General features: G+C 36.8%; 1 protein-coding gene across 2 annotated transcripts in view; it reads left to right on the forward strand.

Moving 5' to 3' along the window:
- Positions 1 to 14,447, forward strand: part of LOC306850982 (uncharacterized protein) — a 145,375-nt gene that overhangs the window by 75,593 nt on the left and 55,335 nt on the right. For both annotated transcript variants that reach the window (XM_079386975.1, XM_079386974.1), the window contains exon 6: positions 10,024 to 10,075. In XM_079386975.1, the coding sequence (XP_079243101.1) occupies positions 10,024 to 10,075 (52 nt within the window). The remainder of the gene's footprint in view (positions 1 to 10,023; positions 10,076 to 14,447) is intronic.

Genomic DNA, 14,447 nt, shown 5'->3' on the forward strand with positions numbered 1-14,447 from the left:
GACTTAATTTTATTACATCCATGTGCAATCCACATCCATATCCACATCCAATTTTATTACATCCAATCATATTACAGCTTTAAAATTTTAAAAGTGTTTAAAATTGCATTTCCACCATTGGATAGTACAGATTGTCTGTGATACAGTATGTGTACAGTGTTTCTGTTAGTGGATTTATTTGATCAACTAGCAAGAGGCTATTTTGAGTAAATATTGAAATGAACGTTAACAGTGACAGTTGTGTTTTTCGACTTTATTTGTGCATTAAATGTGATGAGGTCGTAGTTTCAGTAAAACATGCAGATACGTGAGTCTGCCCGTGTTCAGATCTACGATTCCTGAAAATTTGAATATGTGAAAATTGTATCTGAGAATTTATTGTCGACTTTATAAAAGCTGGTAGATTGCATCCACTCGTCAGACAGCAGGTGCTGCAGTATTTAATCAAGATTTGTGCCGATGAACAGTAAGTCTACACCCCCTGCATCCCTCCCCGAAATACATTCACATTCACCCTGCAAACATGAGCCATAAACAGCCCCGCATTTACAAGCTTCAGATCTACCGGTGTTAAAAGACGGAAACTTTACAAAGTCTAGACGGAAGCAACTTTATAACAATCTTAAAAGTAGCTACTTCTAATCTTGCGTTCCCGACCATTAGCTCCAAAAATACCCAGTCACTGAAACTCAACTGTATTTCCACAACATTTTCAAGAAAATTTGTATCTTCTTAATTTTGCCGAATGGCAAACAGTTTAGATGGCAAATCACATTTAACCTTATTTCTTTGTGGGACTTTTATGGTTATGTTTAATAACTTTTGTGTGGAAAAACGGGGCATGTTTATTTGTTTTTCTGTGTATTGTTTGTTTTATTGCTTTACTGGTCCCTCTCATACAATTTGTCTTCGTTATAGAGGCCTGAATCTAGCTAGACCGGAAGCACGGCTAAATAATTACAGTAAAAAAAAGTGACCACCCTCTATTACTGTAGCATGTATGAATGTTCAGTGTTGGGTGATTCTGTCTTAATCTCATGCCCGTCAGCTTTACAAATGCAGAAATGATATGTAAAATTGATCTTCCTCATGGGTTTTAGCTTTTGAGGCCTTGTTTATATGTAATGAATTATTTACGCTTCATATTAGCACCAGCGATTGCGAGAAACGGCTCTGTTTTGGCTTCGCCAGATCTTTGGCTGCTTAATAATAGATTTATCCCATAACATCATCAAAAGCACCTGTCTTCCTCGAACAGAACGAGGGAAGATCAGGGCTTTAGAAATCAATGGAGCGTCCGGACACTGCCTCCAGCGCTCGTCCCCGTCCGTCTCGCTCCCGCGCTCCGGGTCTCCTGCTCTCGCCGTGTTTGCCAGTAATTTGATTGTGGGATAAAGAGGTGATCTGACAACACCTCACCGAGTGTCAGCTAAATGAAAGCCGAGGAGCTGCGCGAGGATAATTTGCAAGCAGATTTACATGCTTATTACACTAATGATTTCATCAGATTGGAGGTGTCTGCGAGTCTGCCACGGGCCTCCGTCTCCCTGCATTTGTGAAATAAGCCACCCGGCTAAATGATGGAGTCATCAGGCCGACCTTTAACCTGACGCCTGCCCAGACATAATTGCATGTCATACTGATAGAGCGGACGGGCACAGCTTTCATATCCCGCCGCGTTATCGCTCTCACTCTCCGTTAAGATGCGTTCCTCTTTGCATAGATCTCACAACAGAACAAAAACAACAAAGAAGTATCGCATCTCCATTTCCAAACGATGGCGTCCGATTTAGCGTGAGGTCCTGGCGTATATATATCACGCCGAGTGAACTGGTCCCTTACTGTATACGCATTATCTAAATGGTATCTCTGAATGTCAAGGGCATAAAGGAAATTAAATCGGAAAGTGCAGATAGAGCAAAGGCGATTTTATCTCCTGATGATTGCAGTTTTGATAGGTATTCCAGTGAATTTCATTTTCTCCGGATGGCGAGGAGATGAGTTAGCCGCCACATTTGTTCATTTTTCTTCTACATGATTTATGTGAGTTGAGTGTGAGCCCAACGCCCAGCCCACACACACATACACACACGCACGCACTAATACACACACGTGCATGTCAAAAAAGTCTATTAATACAATTGCCTTCCATTTTGGCCTGACTCCTCTGTACGTGTGTGTGGTTCAGCGTGTGTGTGTGTTGTGGGGGGGTTGTGTGAATTGCGCGGTTGAAGGCGAGGACCGCCACGGTTAAACCTCTGTCATCACTCACGCTTGTTTACATTCTAAATACGTAATGAAATCTTGTTGGCAATAATCAAGGAAATAAAAGTTTGGGAAAATTGTAAAAGTGGTGAAGTTTGAGAAATGAGCGTCAGGCAGCTAAATAACATTTTGGGGCAGGAAAGCTTATTATTATGCAGCGGCAGTGCCTACTGTAGACACAAAGATGAACAGCCTCTGCTTTCCTAAATGCTGTTAGCGCCGTCCTGAAGTATGGCACATTGTAAAAAGGCCTCCGATTTCATATTGAGATTATATTTAAAAAAGATATCCATACACAACATTATATTTTATAGACGCCCGGCCCAGAACTCCTGATATGCAGTATTTGTTATAAATATATAAATAAACATATTGCACTGGAGCCCATCTCTACCCTGATCTTATAGACCTGGATATTAAAAACGGAATATTGCATTTTCTAGGGGATCCTGTAGCGTAATGCTGCAGTCCTTATTTTATTTTTTTTTAGGTTAAGGAATGGGCCAGAGGTTGGAAATAACAAATGAAAAATGACTATAAATGAGGATGAAGAAGTCAGATGAGATGAGATGAGTAACGGAATAAACTGTATATACTATATAGGCCATATATATACATTATATACTGCTGTTTGGAAGTTTAGAGTTGCACCAGTGATTAATTTATTTAATCAAAAATACAGTAAAATGTGTAATGTAAAATATTGTTACAGTTAAAAATCAGTTTTCTATTTGATTATATTTTATGTAATTTATGCCTGATAAAGCTGCTTTCCTGTGTCACATAATCTTTCAGAAATCATTCTATGCTGATTATCTGCTCAAGAAACATTTCTGATTATTAAAAACAGTTGTTCTGCTTCATATTTTCTGATGAATAGAAAGTTTAAAAACAGCGTTTATTTGAAATAGAATTTGTTGTAATCAATATAAAAAGGAGATAAAAAAAGGAGATCCTTAAAAGGAGATTTCACCCAAAAATGAAGATTCTGTCAGATATTATATATATATATATATTTATAGAGAGAGAGAGAGCACAAACAGACTACTGGGGTTCTTCAAATCATACTTTATGGACATAAGCAGTGTATATAATGCTTTGCAGGACAGATATGGACTGTAAAGGCAGAGGATGAGTGTAGCTCTAGACACAGGAAGCAGAGAGGAGCTCTGAGCAGTGGATGTGGATCTGCGGTGTGGTAATTGAGATAATTGGTTTGGCTCAGTGTTTATGCAGGACGGCTGTGTGTGAGTGAATGAGAGATAGACACTGATCCAGGACCTCTCACTGGGACACTAAACCCCATGAAACCTGGACTCCTCATCTCTGCTGCCCAAGCTAGCTCACAGTTCAAGTCTGTTTGTGCTGTGAGAGACTGCTGGAGCAGTGCAGATTTCACTATGTTTACTACACATACACTTGCACTGTAGATAAGAAATCAAGTGCACTTTCTATTCATCAAAACAAACAAAAAACCTTGGTTGACACAAAAATATTTGGCAGCACAACTGTTTTCAGCATTGATAATAATCAGGCATTTTTCTTGAGCAGGATTGATTTCCCTATAGGAAAACACAGACGGAATTGTGGAATCCAGTCATAAAAACAGAATTTACTATATCACGTGGAATGCCACGGAATTTCAAACGTTGGTCGGCACACTTAAATCAAAACATGATATGGACATGTGCCTGTGAATATTAAGCCACACAAATACCATTTAAATATGAATCCTGCATGTTCTCGTGTCTTAATGAATGGCGCAGATGCACGGTTTCATTTATTACACACATACTGAGTGTTTTCAGCCTCTGCCACTCTACCGCTCACTCAATATATGAGTTCATGAACACATAAACAATCTCTAGAACTCGCTCTGAGAATCACTTCCTGAGCAAACTTCCCTTTTTTTTGGAGAAAATCTTGTCATATCATATACAAACAGAAACTATAGGTCTTTACTGCAACCCAGCTAAATAAGTTTGGTTCAACTGTGACAGAAATATATGACTAAATGTAATGATAGTACTACTACTAATAATACAATTATTATTAAAACATTATTATTTAAGGAATATTTACCAGACAAATTATTTCCCTAAGTATTTCTGAAAATATATATATATATATATATATATATAATGTCAGTTAATTAGAGATCCTTTTGATTATTAAAATTTTATGAATTTAAAAGGGAATCCAAAAAATGAATAGAAAACACAGAATTTGAAAAAAAAAAAAAGTTCATTAAACATTATTTCATTATATTTCAAAATTACATTTTTGTTACATTTTTAATAAATTGCTGTTAAATTGTGTATGTTTCGTGATTTCAATTATTCAGACATGGTTTTTGATTAATATTTTATTAATTTAACCATTAAAACTCTAGTCTAGAAAAATTTAAATGGAAAAAAAAATGGAATCCAAAAAAACTTAAATTTGGAAGAAACGGAATTTGGAAATAGATAAAACTGAATTTGGGAAAAAAATTAAATGTATTTCATAGGGCCTTACTTGAGCAGCAAATCAGTATATTATAATGATTTCTGAAGGATCGTGTGACTGAAGACTGGAGTAATGATGCTGAAAATACAGCTGCAGATCACAGAAATAAATGACATAATGTTTTTTGTAATAATATTTCACAGTACTACTGTATACAATATTATCTTATTACCTAATGTTGGATTCTTGTTAACTTGTTTTCTTTAATTTAGCACAGGTTTGATGCTCATTTAGCACAGATCTGAGCTTATGCACCTCAGTTTTTCCAAAAAGAAATATAAACCTGTGCTAATTGGAAAAAAAAAACTGATTGAATCCACAGTTTGGTGATAATATTGCATAAGAATGCTAAAAGGTCTGTCACTTTTGACCACAAACACCAAATTAGGTAAAGGATTTTCAGCACAGCACAAGGGCTAAACATGGTTTCTATTCAGGGAATAGTCATCATGTCGTTTAAATGAACAGCCAAACTGCATAAACAGTTTTCCGCTTTTGGTATACGGAATATTAATAGTTTTTTTAAATCAGTGAGGATGCTTTTCTGTAAGTTTAAACACTTTCACCTGTTTCTGTTTCTCTCACTGTTTCCTACAGATTAGGATTCAGAGCGTCCGCCTCCATCATTAAGCGGTCAGTTCTGTTAGTTAGGACCGCCGCGTCGAGGGTTATTATGACTAGATGGACTAGTGTTCTGAATCCAGTCGGGATGTGGGTGTCAAACAGTGTTTTGTAGCTTATTTGTATTATATCTGTGTCAAATTTTATCAGCTCTCTCTCTCTTATTGCTCAGTGTTTGCCAGAATGAGGCCTGTCTCATAATTTGACAAACTTATCTAATTATTAATCCGCCACCCATTTGTCATCCTTTGAAACTAATTATATTTTTCTTCATATTGATGCTCGTTTTTTTTTTTCCTCCCTTTTGTGTTTTCCTTTTTTCTTCCTTGTCTAAACACTCGGTGGTGTAATATCTCTGGACACTTGCCTCAGGGTCACTTGAAACAAATGCAAGTGCAATGGTAGAAATTTCATAATAAACTGTATTTATTTTATTTTAATATTTGAATAATAATAAAATATCATAATAAACTGTAACTAAGATGATTGCCCTGCCAGCTATTATCCTTCCATTTAAGTCGTGTGATCCGTCTGTTCTTCCGCCTCGTTATTGCGGCATGACTGGATGTTATTGTAATGGGAGAGAGAAGAGAAGACGGCTTTGAATGGGAGGAGAGGGGGTTTATCTGAACATTCAATAATCCTGCCTTTATTTCTGTCTGCTTGATTGATGCCCGAAACAGTCTGATATGCTTCTGATAACAATATAAAGGGAAAAAGTAAGAGGAGCACGCTCAGAAAGACCACAGAGAAGAGCAGCCCGTGTTTTTGTGGAAGTTATCGAAGGCGAGGTGTCAAAAACAAGCAGATTTCCGAGCGGAGCTTGATGTGTTTGTCATCTAAGACACGCCGGAGTGACAGTTTTACATTAAAGCGGGTCATTATATTTCCCTGTCATCACCTCAAATGACATTTTTAGAAAGTGACACCTTTACAGTTTGATAAATCAAATTTCTGCTGAATAATGTGCGTTAGCGCTGTCAGCGACACCCACATTCTCCGAAGAGCTACGGTGAGCCTTGCAGGATCCACATTTAAATTTCATCCTATTAGCATTTAATTTCTCTGTAATCCTACACACCTTCATAACACCAACACACACCGGGCTCTCCTGTGTTCGAGAGCAATCTATAGCCTTTATAACTTCCCTCCCTCATCATTCTTCTTTCTTGACAATTAAGAGGCTGGAATCTAATAGTGGAGATATTGGAATTATATCCCAGCCTCTTCCAGAGCCACCGCGCTGGAAATTTCGACACGTTCAGCCCTCGTGCGCATGTTTACACGCGCCCGCACACCCTCGCCATCCGCTGGGATTTATCGCCATTTGTACGTGACTGAAGATGTGATTTCCTCAAGAAAATGATTCTTTTTAACCCTGCCACTGAAGCTGTGTTGGTAAATGTTTTTTATGTGTTGTAGGGCTGGGTGATACTGATATTTGTTCAGAATGATTGTCCAACTCAAGATAAAAATTTGGATTTTTTAATGTTTTAACTAGTCGACTTAAAACATCTGTATTAAAACCTTGCTAAACCATCTGGTTAAAGAAAGTTCTGTTTCAAGTGCGTCACACATGAAGTGATCAGCATGGTGTGAATGTAAAACAAATTCAGTTCACTGTTAAAAATAAAGGTTCTTTATTGGCAAGAACCTTTATACCAGGCACACTTTATTTTAAGGTCCAATTCTCGCCATTAACAGACTGTTAACTACGACTTATGCCTCAATAAACTCTTAATTTACTGTTTATTAATAGTTAGTAAGGTAGTTGTTAAGTTTAGGTATTGGGTAGGATTAAGGAGGTAGAATATGTGACCCTGGACCACAAAACCAGTCTTAAGTGTCAATTTTTCGAAGTTGAGGTTTATACATCATCTGAAAGCTGACTACATAATCTTTCCATTGATGTATGGTTTGTTATGATAGGACAATATTTGGCTGGGATACAACTATTTGAAAATCTGGAATCTGAGGGTGCAAAAAAATCTAAATATTGAGAAAATCTCCTTTAAAGTTGTTCAAATGAAGTTCTTAGCAATGCATATTACTAATCAAAAATAAAGTTTTGATATATTAACGGTAAGAAATTTACAAAATATCTTCATGGAACATGATATTTACTTAATATCCAAATGATTTTTGGAATAAAATGTATTGTTGGCTATTGCTACAAATATACCCCAGCGACATAAGACTGGTTTTGTGCTCCAGGGTCACATATGGTCATGCAGAATATGTGCTTTATAAGTATTAATAAACAGCCAATTTGTTAATAATAGTCATGATTTTTATAATGAAAAATGTTTCCTAAGGTTATGAAAAAAAAAAAAAAGTAAGATCTGTTGCAGTGTATAAAAGCTGTAGCTATTAGAGCCCTGCACAGGCTTCAAATTTAGGCCCTAGCCCGGCCCTGGCCCGAGACGCTCAGGCTCTAGCCCGGCCCGTGTCCGACAGCTTATCAGAATTACCGGCCCGAGTCCGACCCGAGCCCATCTTTTTCTCCTCTTCTCCCAAAACAGCTTATACTACCGTTTCGGCTATTCAAATAGTTCAGTTTTGTATGCAATGGCAAAATGATTATATTTTGTTTCGCTTTTTTATTAAGTTAATTTAGAGAAAAGTTTGGAGCATTTTTGTTCGTTAAATAGTAATAAGTCCTAGGCTTTTGTTTTTTAAAGTAACAACCAAGCGGCCAGCGGCAGACAGTGAGCTGATCATAGCCTATGTTTGATCAATTTAGCCTTCTCAAATCATCATGGCTTGCCTAAAATAAAATCTATAGATATACTAAAACAGTTCAAGCATATAACAATGTTTAAATGTTAAACCTGCGCTATAATAATAATGTGCGCTAGCCTATATCTGAGTTTGTGCTGAGAGTGGAAGCTAAAGCGCGCTCTGCAGGACATGGAGACACTTTAGTGGAAACAACTTAAAATAGCCTACAACATCATTTTTTTTTTTCTGATAAAGGTAAGAGTAATACATCATTCGGACCTGTAAAGGGTCTACTTTTATTTGTGTGCACTCACAATATCAATGCTTTTATAAAACAAAAACAAACATGATGTGCTTTCTGCCTTCTTGTCTTGAAAAGGAGCGCTTCACAAAAATGAACCGAAGCTGAGCGAATACATGCCTCACAGACATGATACTATAGAAAGCTTTAAATGATCACTTAACGAAAAAAAAAAAAAAAGAAAACAAACTACTTATTATAATCTTAATCATAATCAATAAAGATGCATTTCTCTCTGAAGGCGCGTCTAATGAGGAGACGCGAGTGAGGATCAGCAACTTCATCCTTGCGACACGGACTCAGAAAACATTAGTTTATTAGTAAATAATTCAAATATCTCCTTACTATTTCCCGCAGACATTCATGGTTATGTTTGCTGGGGCTTTGCAGCAAGCTTTAGCCTATTGCGTGCATTTGAACACAGAACTCTTCAGCTGCGCTGACGTCACCTGCTGCTACTGCGGGACACTAAACACCATCGAGCCGCTCTCAGTCGCGGCACGGTCTCGTGTTGTTTCCACCAGCGCGGCAATTTTTAAATTAATAAAATTAATAAAAATAAGAAGAGACCTAAAACAGGCCCGAGGCCCGGTCCGCGTCTGAATTCTGACGTGAAAATTGGCCCGAAGCCCGGCCCTAGGGGCGTAAAAACATCGGGGCCCATCGGGCCCGGGCCAAAATGCAGGGCTCTAGTAGCTATTAGGCTATTATTAACAGTAAATGTTTCGTTAAATAAAGAAGACACCAGCAACTATCAGGCTGTCGCCATCATGCAAACATGAAATATCAAACATGCAGTATTTCTATGTAAACATTAAGCGTATAGCGTTAGTTTTGGCAGGTCACGTGAGTCAAGCTTGCATCGGCTGACTCTCAGCTGATCACATCTACCTATAGGAATACGACACCTATCACGGCATTCCTATATAAGCTCTATTCAGTATTATTCAGCAGCTTTTTGCTTGCTCAGGAGCAAATTATCCTCCTCCATCCCTAACTCCTCCTTTCGCCACAGTCAGGACTTGGCTTTCTGATATTTCTGTTGAATCAGACTCCCTTATCTTGAGTAATGTGTTACACTTAAATATCATTAAGTACATTAATGATATCTGCTTGTTCTGTTCTGTTAACCCTGGGGGGGGGTTATTATTGCTGCTCTCCCTGCTCATTCATGACAGGCTGCATGGATGGGCAGGGAGTTTTTGCCCAGAACAGAACCATACCGCCAAACCAAACTGTATGCTAAGTATCTATCATTTTGACGATAGTGGTCCTGACAGAAATGCACTTGATGGACGTGTCTGACCATTGTGCTCACGTCTTGCATCTTTTGCAGCATCTTGTGCATGAAACAGCATTCTAAAAACACAATGTTCAAGTTAAAAGACTTTCATTTTGTGTTTTAACTTTTCTCATTGGTGTATTGTCAGCATGTTTAATTGTAATGTTTGATTTTATTCAAAATAACAATTCAAATGAATCGCAAAAAAAAAGCGCGCAGCCTAATGTAGTGTTTGTTTATTCAGGTTAGAGTCGTCTTCTATTATCTTGTTTCTTCCTAATCCAGTGTTTAGACAGTTCACTAATGTGCTTCTCTGTGGTTCTAGACTCCTGCAGAACAGGCCAAAGCTCGAATCCAGCTGGTGCTTCAGGCTGCAGGTACGACTGTTTTCATTTCTCTGCTCATCACTGCAAAACTCAACCGTTTGCTGTGGTCACTCATTTTGTGGATATTCAGTATGCATCTGATAGGGCTCCAGACTAACATTTGAGAGCAGTGGCACCAGCGCCACGAAGTTCTGCAGATGGTGGCGCTAGGAGCAGATCTGGGGGGGTGTTGAGATATTAATAATATTATAATATATAATATATAATTATATAATATACTAATATTATTACGGAGTTGAGAAGCATACAAAATAAAATTTTAATAATAACAGTAGCGTTTTAAATATAAAAATAATATATTCTATTCTTATTAAATATTTCATTATTCTTCTATAGTATTGGACAGAACTGACTGATAACTTCAGTGATTATAAAAGGAACACTCTTTATGTGTGATTCAGTTGCAAATTGAAATTTGTGTTTTTCAAGGCTCTTTGACTTTTCTTACTTCATACACCAAAAAAGTGCAAAATTTGGACAAAATTAGATTTCTTGATGATTTGATATTTTATAATAGTGGTTTTATAATTTCAAAATATAAAGCAAAAAGTAGAAATTAATGACTAATAAGCCAATAAGTGCTCCTCTGCTGCCATCTACTGGTTCTAGTGGTAATTTGACGTTTGTTTGTTTGTTGTTTGTTTTTAATTTTGCATATCTGTTTATATACCACAAAGTATATTTTGGACATTCCATTAAAAATAGCAAATAAATTGGATAATTTTTTAGAGTTTTAAAGTGCTGGAAATAGTTGTGTGAAAAGCTTGAAAGTCATTGAAATGTGCTGGAATTTCCCTTGAAGGTTGTGCAAACCCTGACATGAATAATGTAATAACTTTCGACTATTTCTGCCACAACACCATGGTTACGGTTAGCATTACTGGTTTTCTGATGTATGTCAGTGCTGTTTGATCGGTTTATAACAGAGAATTCTGTGCAGAATTTGAATGCTTCAACACTGGTTCCCAAGTAAACCTGTTCTGAGCTCAGACCTGTTTGATATTGTTTGTTACCGTTTGATATTTCTCATATGCATCAGAAATGGCGGTGCTTTTGAGTTCAACAATGCGGTGCTCGCGCCAGTGCGACCGCTCACAAAATTTAGTTGCAAAATGCGACCATTTGGTTGCAGTCTGGAGCCCTGATCTGAGCACACTGCGATGGGTACTGTATCCCACAATGCAATGTGGTTGACCTGAACTTCCATTTCTGGTGTGATGAATGAACTGGAAAAGGCATGTTTTGAACATCTGTTTCTTGAATTGCTGTGATTGGATACATGTGAACTAGACCTAGATGATCGCTGGGTTAAACACACAACCTGCTATTTGAAATGTTACTGTTCTGCTTCACATACAGTACACTGTAAAAAATTACTGTGATTTTAACGGTAAAAAACTGAAAATGCTTTGGTAAAAACCTGTGAAATGGTTAACAGTAAGTTCCTGTAAAATTTACAGGGAAAAACCGTAAACTGGCATTCCCAGAACTCCTTGCATTGCATTTCAAATTTAGTTTGGATTTGATGTTTTTTCTTTGAAATAACTATGTTTCTTCATTTTTTCTTATCGGTTATGTTTATTAGGGATGTATGTTACATCTAATGTTGTTAAATTAATGTTTATTGCATATTTCAGTTGAATGAGTTTCACCATGATGGTGTTTAGTGTTGGTGTGAATGACACTGTGCACCTTCTATATATGTTATCATTTAAAAGCTGCTTGTGATGGGCTTTGGTTCATCATGTGACTTTCTCATCACCACCTGCATTTGGTGGTTATCAGTGTATTTCAAAGGAACAAAACAGATTTCAGTACTTCAATAGGTTGGTATATTAACAGTATATCAGTTAATGAAATTACGGTATTTAACTGTAAATTTAAGTTAAAACCGTAAAACCTAAAATGTTGTTGCTATATTTTTACGGTAGGATTCCGGCAAACACAGCTGCCTTTTTTTATCGTAAATTTTACAGGATTTTTTTTAACAGTGTACTACATTTAGTAAAATAGTATTCAGTGTACAGTGCATACTGTATAGTGAACAGTATGCCATTGTATTCAAAATAGCTTGAACCTTAATAATACACTTGTCAACCACATACATAAATACATAATCCATCAGTTTTATTCCAAGAGGCTCTATTATATTATATTGAAAAGATGAATTATTGCTTTATTCTGCGTAAAATCAAACTTTGTAAAGTCTATTTAAACTCAGCTTGCACTGACATGTGATGTGTGAGCCAAATAATGTGCCTGTTTATGTATATTTTTAATGTGCTGTAGCCATCTAGTTTCCCATTCATCTCTTCGTATGACTGTCTGTAAGAAGATTTAAAAGTCCAGACCTCTTTAGAAATTGGAGATATTCTGAACATCACCGTGTAGAGGGTTTTCCAACACAATACAAAGCTTTAATTCATCCCAAGCTCATTTCAGCAGCGATCTCTCTGAAGCACAAACCACATGGATGAGTAATTTTAATTGTAATTTTCTTATTTTAAAATATTATCACTCCTAGTTTAAGTTTGTAATTAAGCAGCTGTGTTGGTGTAGGTCTTGCGCTTGGACTTAACAAGGTTTAAAATGGCTCTGAAGCATTGAAATGTGTAAAACACGCTCTCATTGATATAATCCAGTCTGTTTGCCGTTTTACAGCAACCATTATTCCTGCTCGGAGGCTTCCGTAAATATTTAGTTTACACATAGGGTTACATTTCAACTTCATTTAATGGTGCAGCACTCAGAAATGTGCTCATGTGTAAACTGTAACTTAGCGCTCATTTACCCCACAACTGGACTAAAGTGTGTCACACTGCGGCTACAACTGCCCCCAGATCTGCTGAAGCGCTGCGTGAGAGAGACATACAAGCAGAAAAACACACACGATCGCAATACAGTAGAGAGGAAGACGGACAGATACTGTGGGAAGAGTCTTAAAGACACAGCAGCGAATAAAGCAGTCATGGCTAAACTGAATGCACTTGTTATGATAAAAGAAATGCTGAGCTGTTTCACTGTACGTGTGCACATCTCTCTACATGTCAACGTTGTGTTTCATCGTTTGAGCTCTGAATGCTCCCTTCGTGAGCTTTGATTATGCAGCACATCTGACAGTCTGCTATTACTTTTTAATGTGCGTTCCTGCATGCACGCACGTGTGTGTGTGTGTGTGTGCTGTGACCCAGCTGTCAGTCGTACAGGAAACGTATTAAAGGGACCGCATGCCATACATCATCTAGCAACCACTCACCCATCAGTCCTCTCACACACACACACACACACACTGCTGCTGGTAGGAATAGACGACAGAAAGCACATGACAAAAACTGAACACCAGGAAATTTGAAGTCAAACAAGAGAACACAGGGTCCAACATTTCTAAGCAGAGGACATGTGACAGCAGCAGCAGCAGTGCTCAAAACCATAAATCAAAGAGCAGAGAGCGTGAGAAACACACAAGTGTGTGTGTGTGTGTGTGTGTGTGTGTGTGTGTTTATGTCCTATGATTTCAGCACATGTGAGTTACTGTTTTGTACTGGTCTCTGATCAGCCCAAATATGACCTCTGCTGTGTTGAGCAGCATTATTAAACATTAATTCAGCTCGAGTCAGTTTTTTGGTTTATCAGCAGCATGCATCAGAAAATAATTTATACTTATCTCTCAAAAAGACAAACAAGAGTGAAATACACATTTACAGTGAAGCTAGTTTCTTTCAGAACAATGAGTGACAAAATTGAGTTAAATGTTCAAATGCTTCACTCATTTAACATTATGCAATAGAAATAGAAGTTTTCCAGGAATACTCATGCAGACAGAAAACATAAATGTCTTTCTTTTTGACATTTGCATCAGTACTTAAAAGTTCTGCTCCCAAGATCTTGAAATATTCTGTAGTATACATCTGCTGTCAAAAGTTCAATAATTAATTATTAACATTTTAAAAATATTATTTCATTTTAATTGTATGTTTTTTAGCATTTTAATTGAGCTAGATTTGTATTTTATTTCTAACATTTATTTTAGTAAATTTATGAATTGAAATAGTTTTACATGCATGATTCTTATTACTGTGTGTTGTTAACTTGATATGTAAACACTTAAAGATCTATTAATATTATATAGGTGGCCTTCGAATATTGTGTTGGACTTTACTATAATATATTCTTAACAATTATTATCAGAAATTTGTGTAAATGTAGGTAAATTAATTAACCACAATACTTTTTTATTCTAAAGGTTTCAAGAACTGTGTTCTTCAATCAAAATTAAATAAATACATAAATAAATTAATAAAATAAAATAAAAAAAACTGAGGGAACCAAAAAAACTAATAAATATTTAATTTGATTTAATTGT

This window comes from Barbus barbus (assembly GCF_936440315.1).
Source record: "Barbus barbus genome assembly, chromosome: 31".
Lineage (NCBI taxonomy): Eukaryota > Metazoa > Chordata > Actinopteri > Cypriniformes > Cyprinidae > Barbus > Barbus barbus.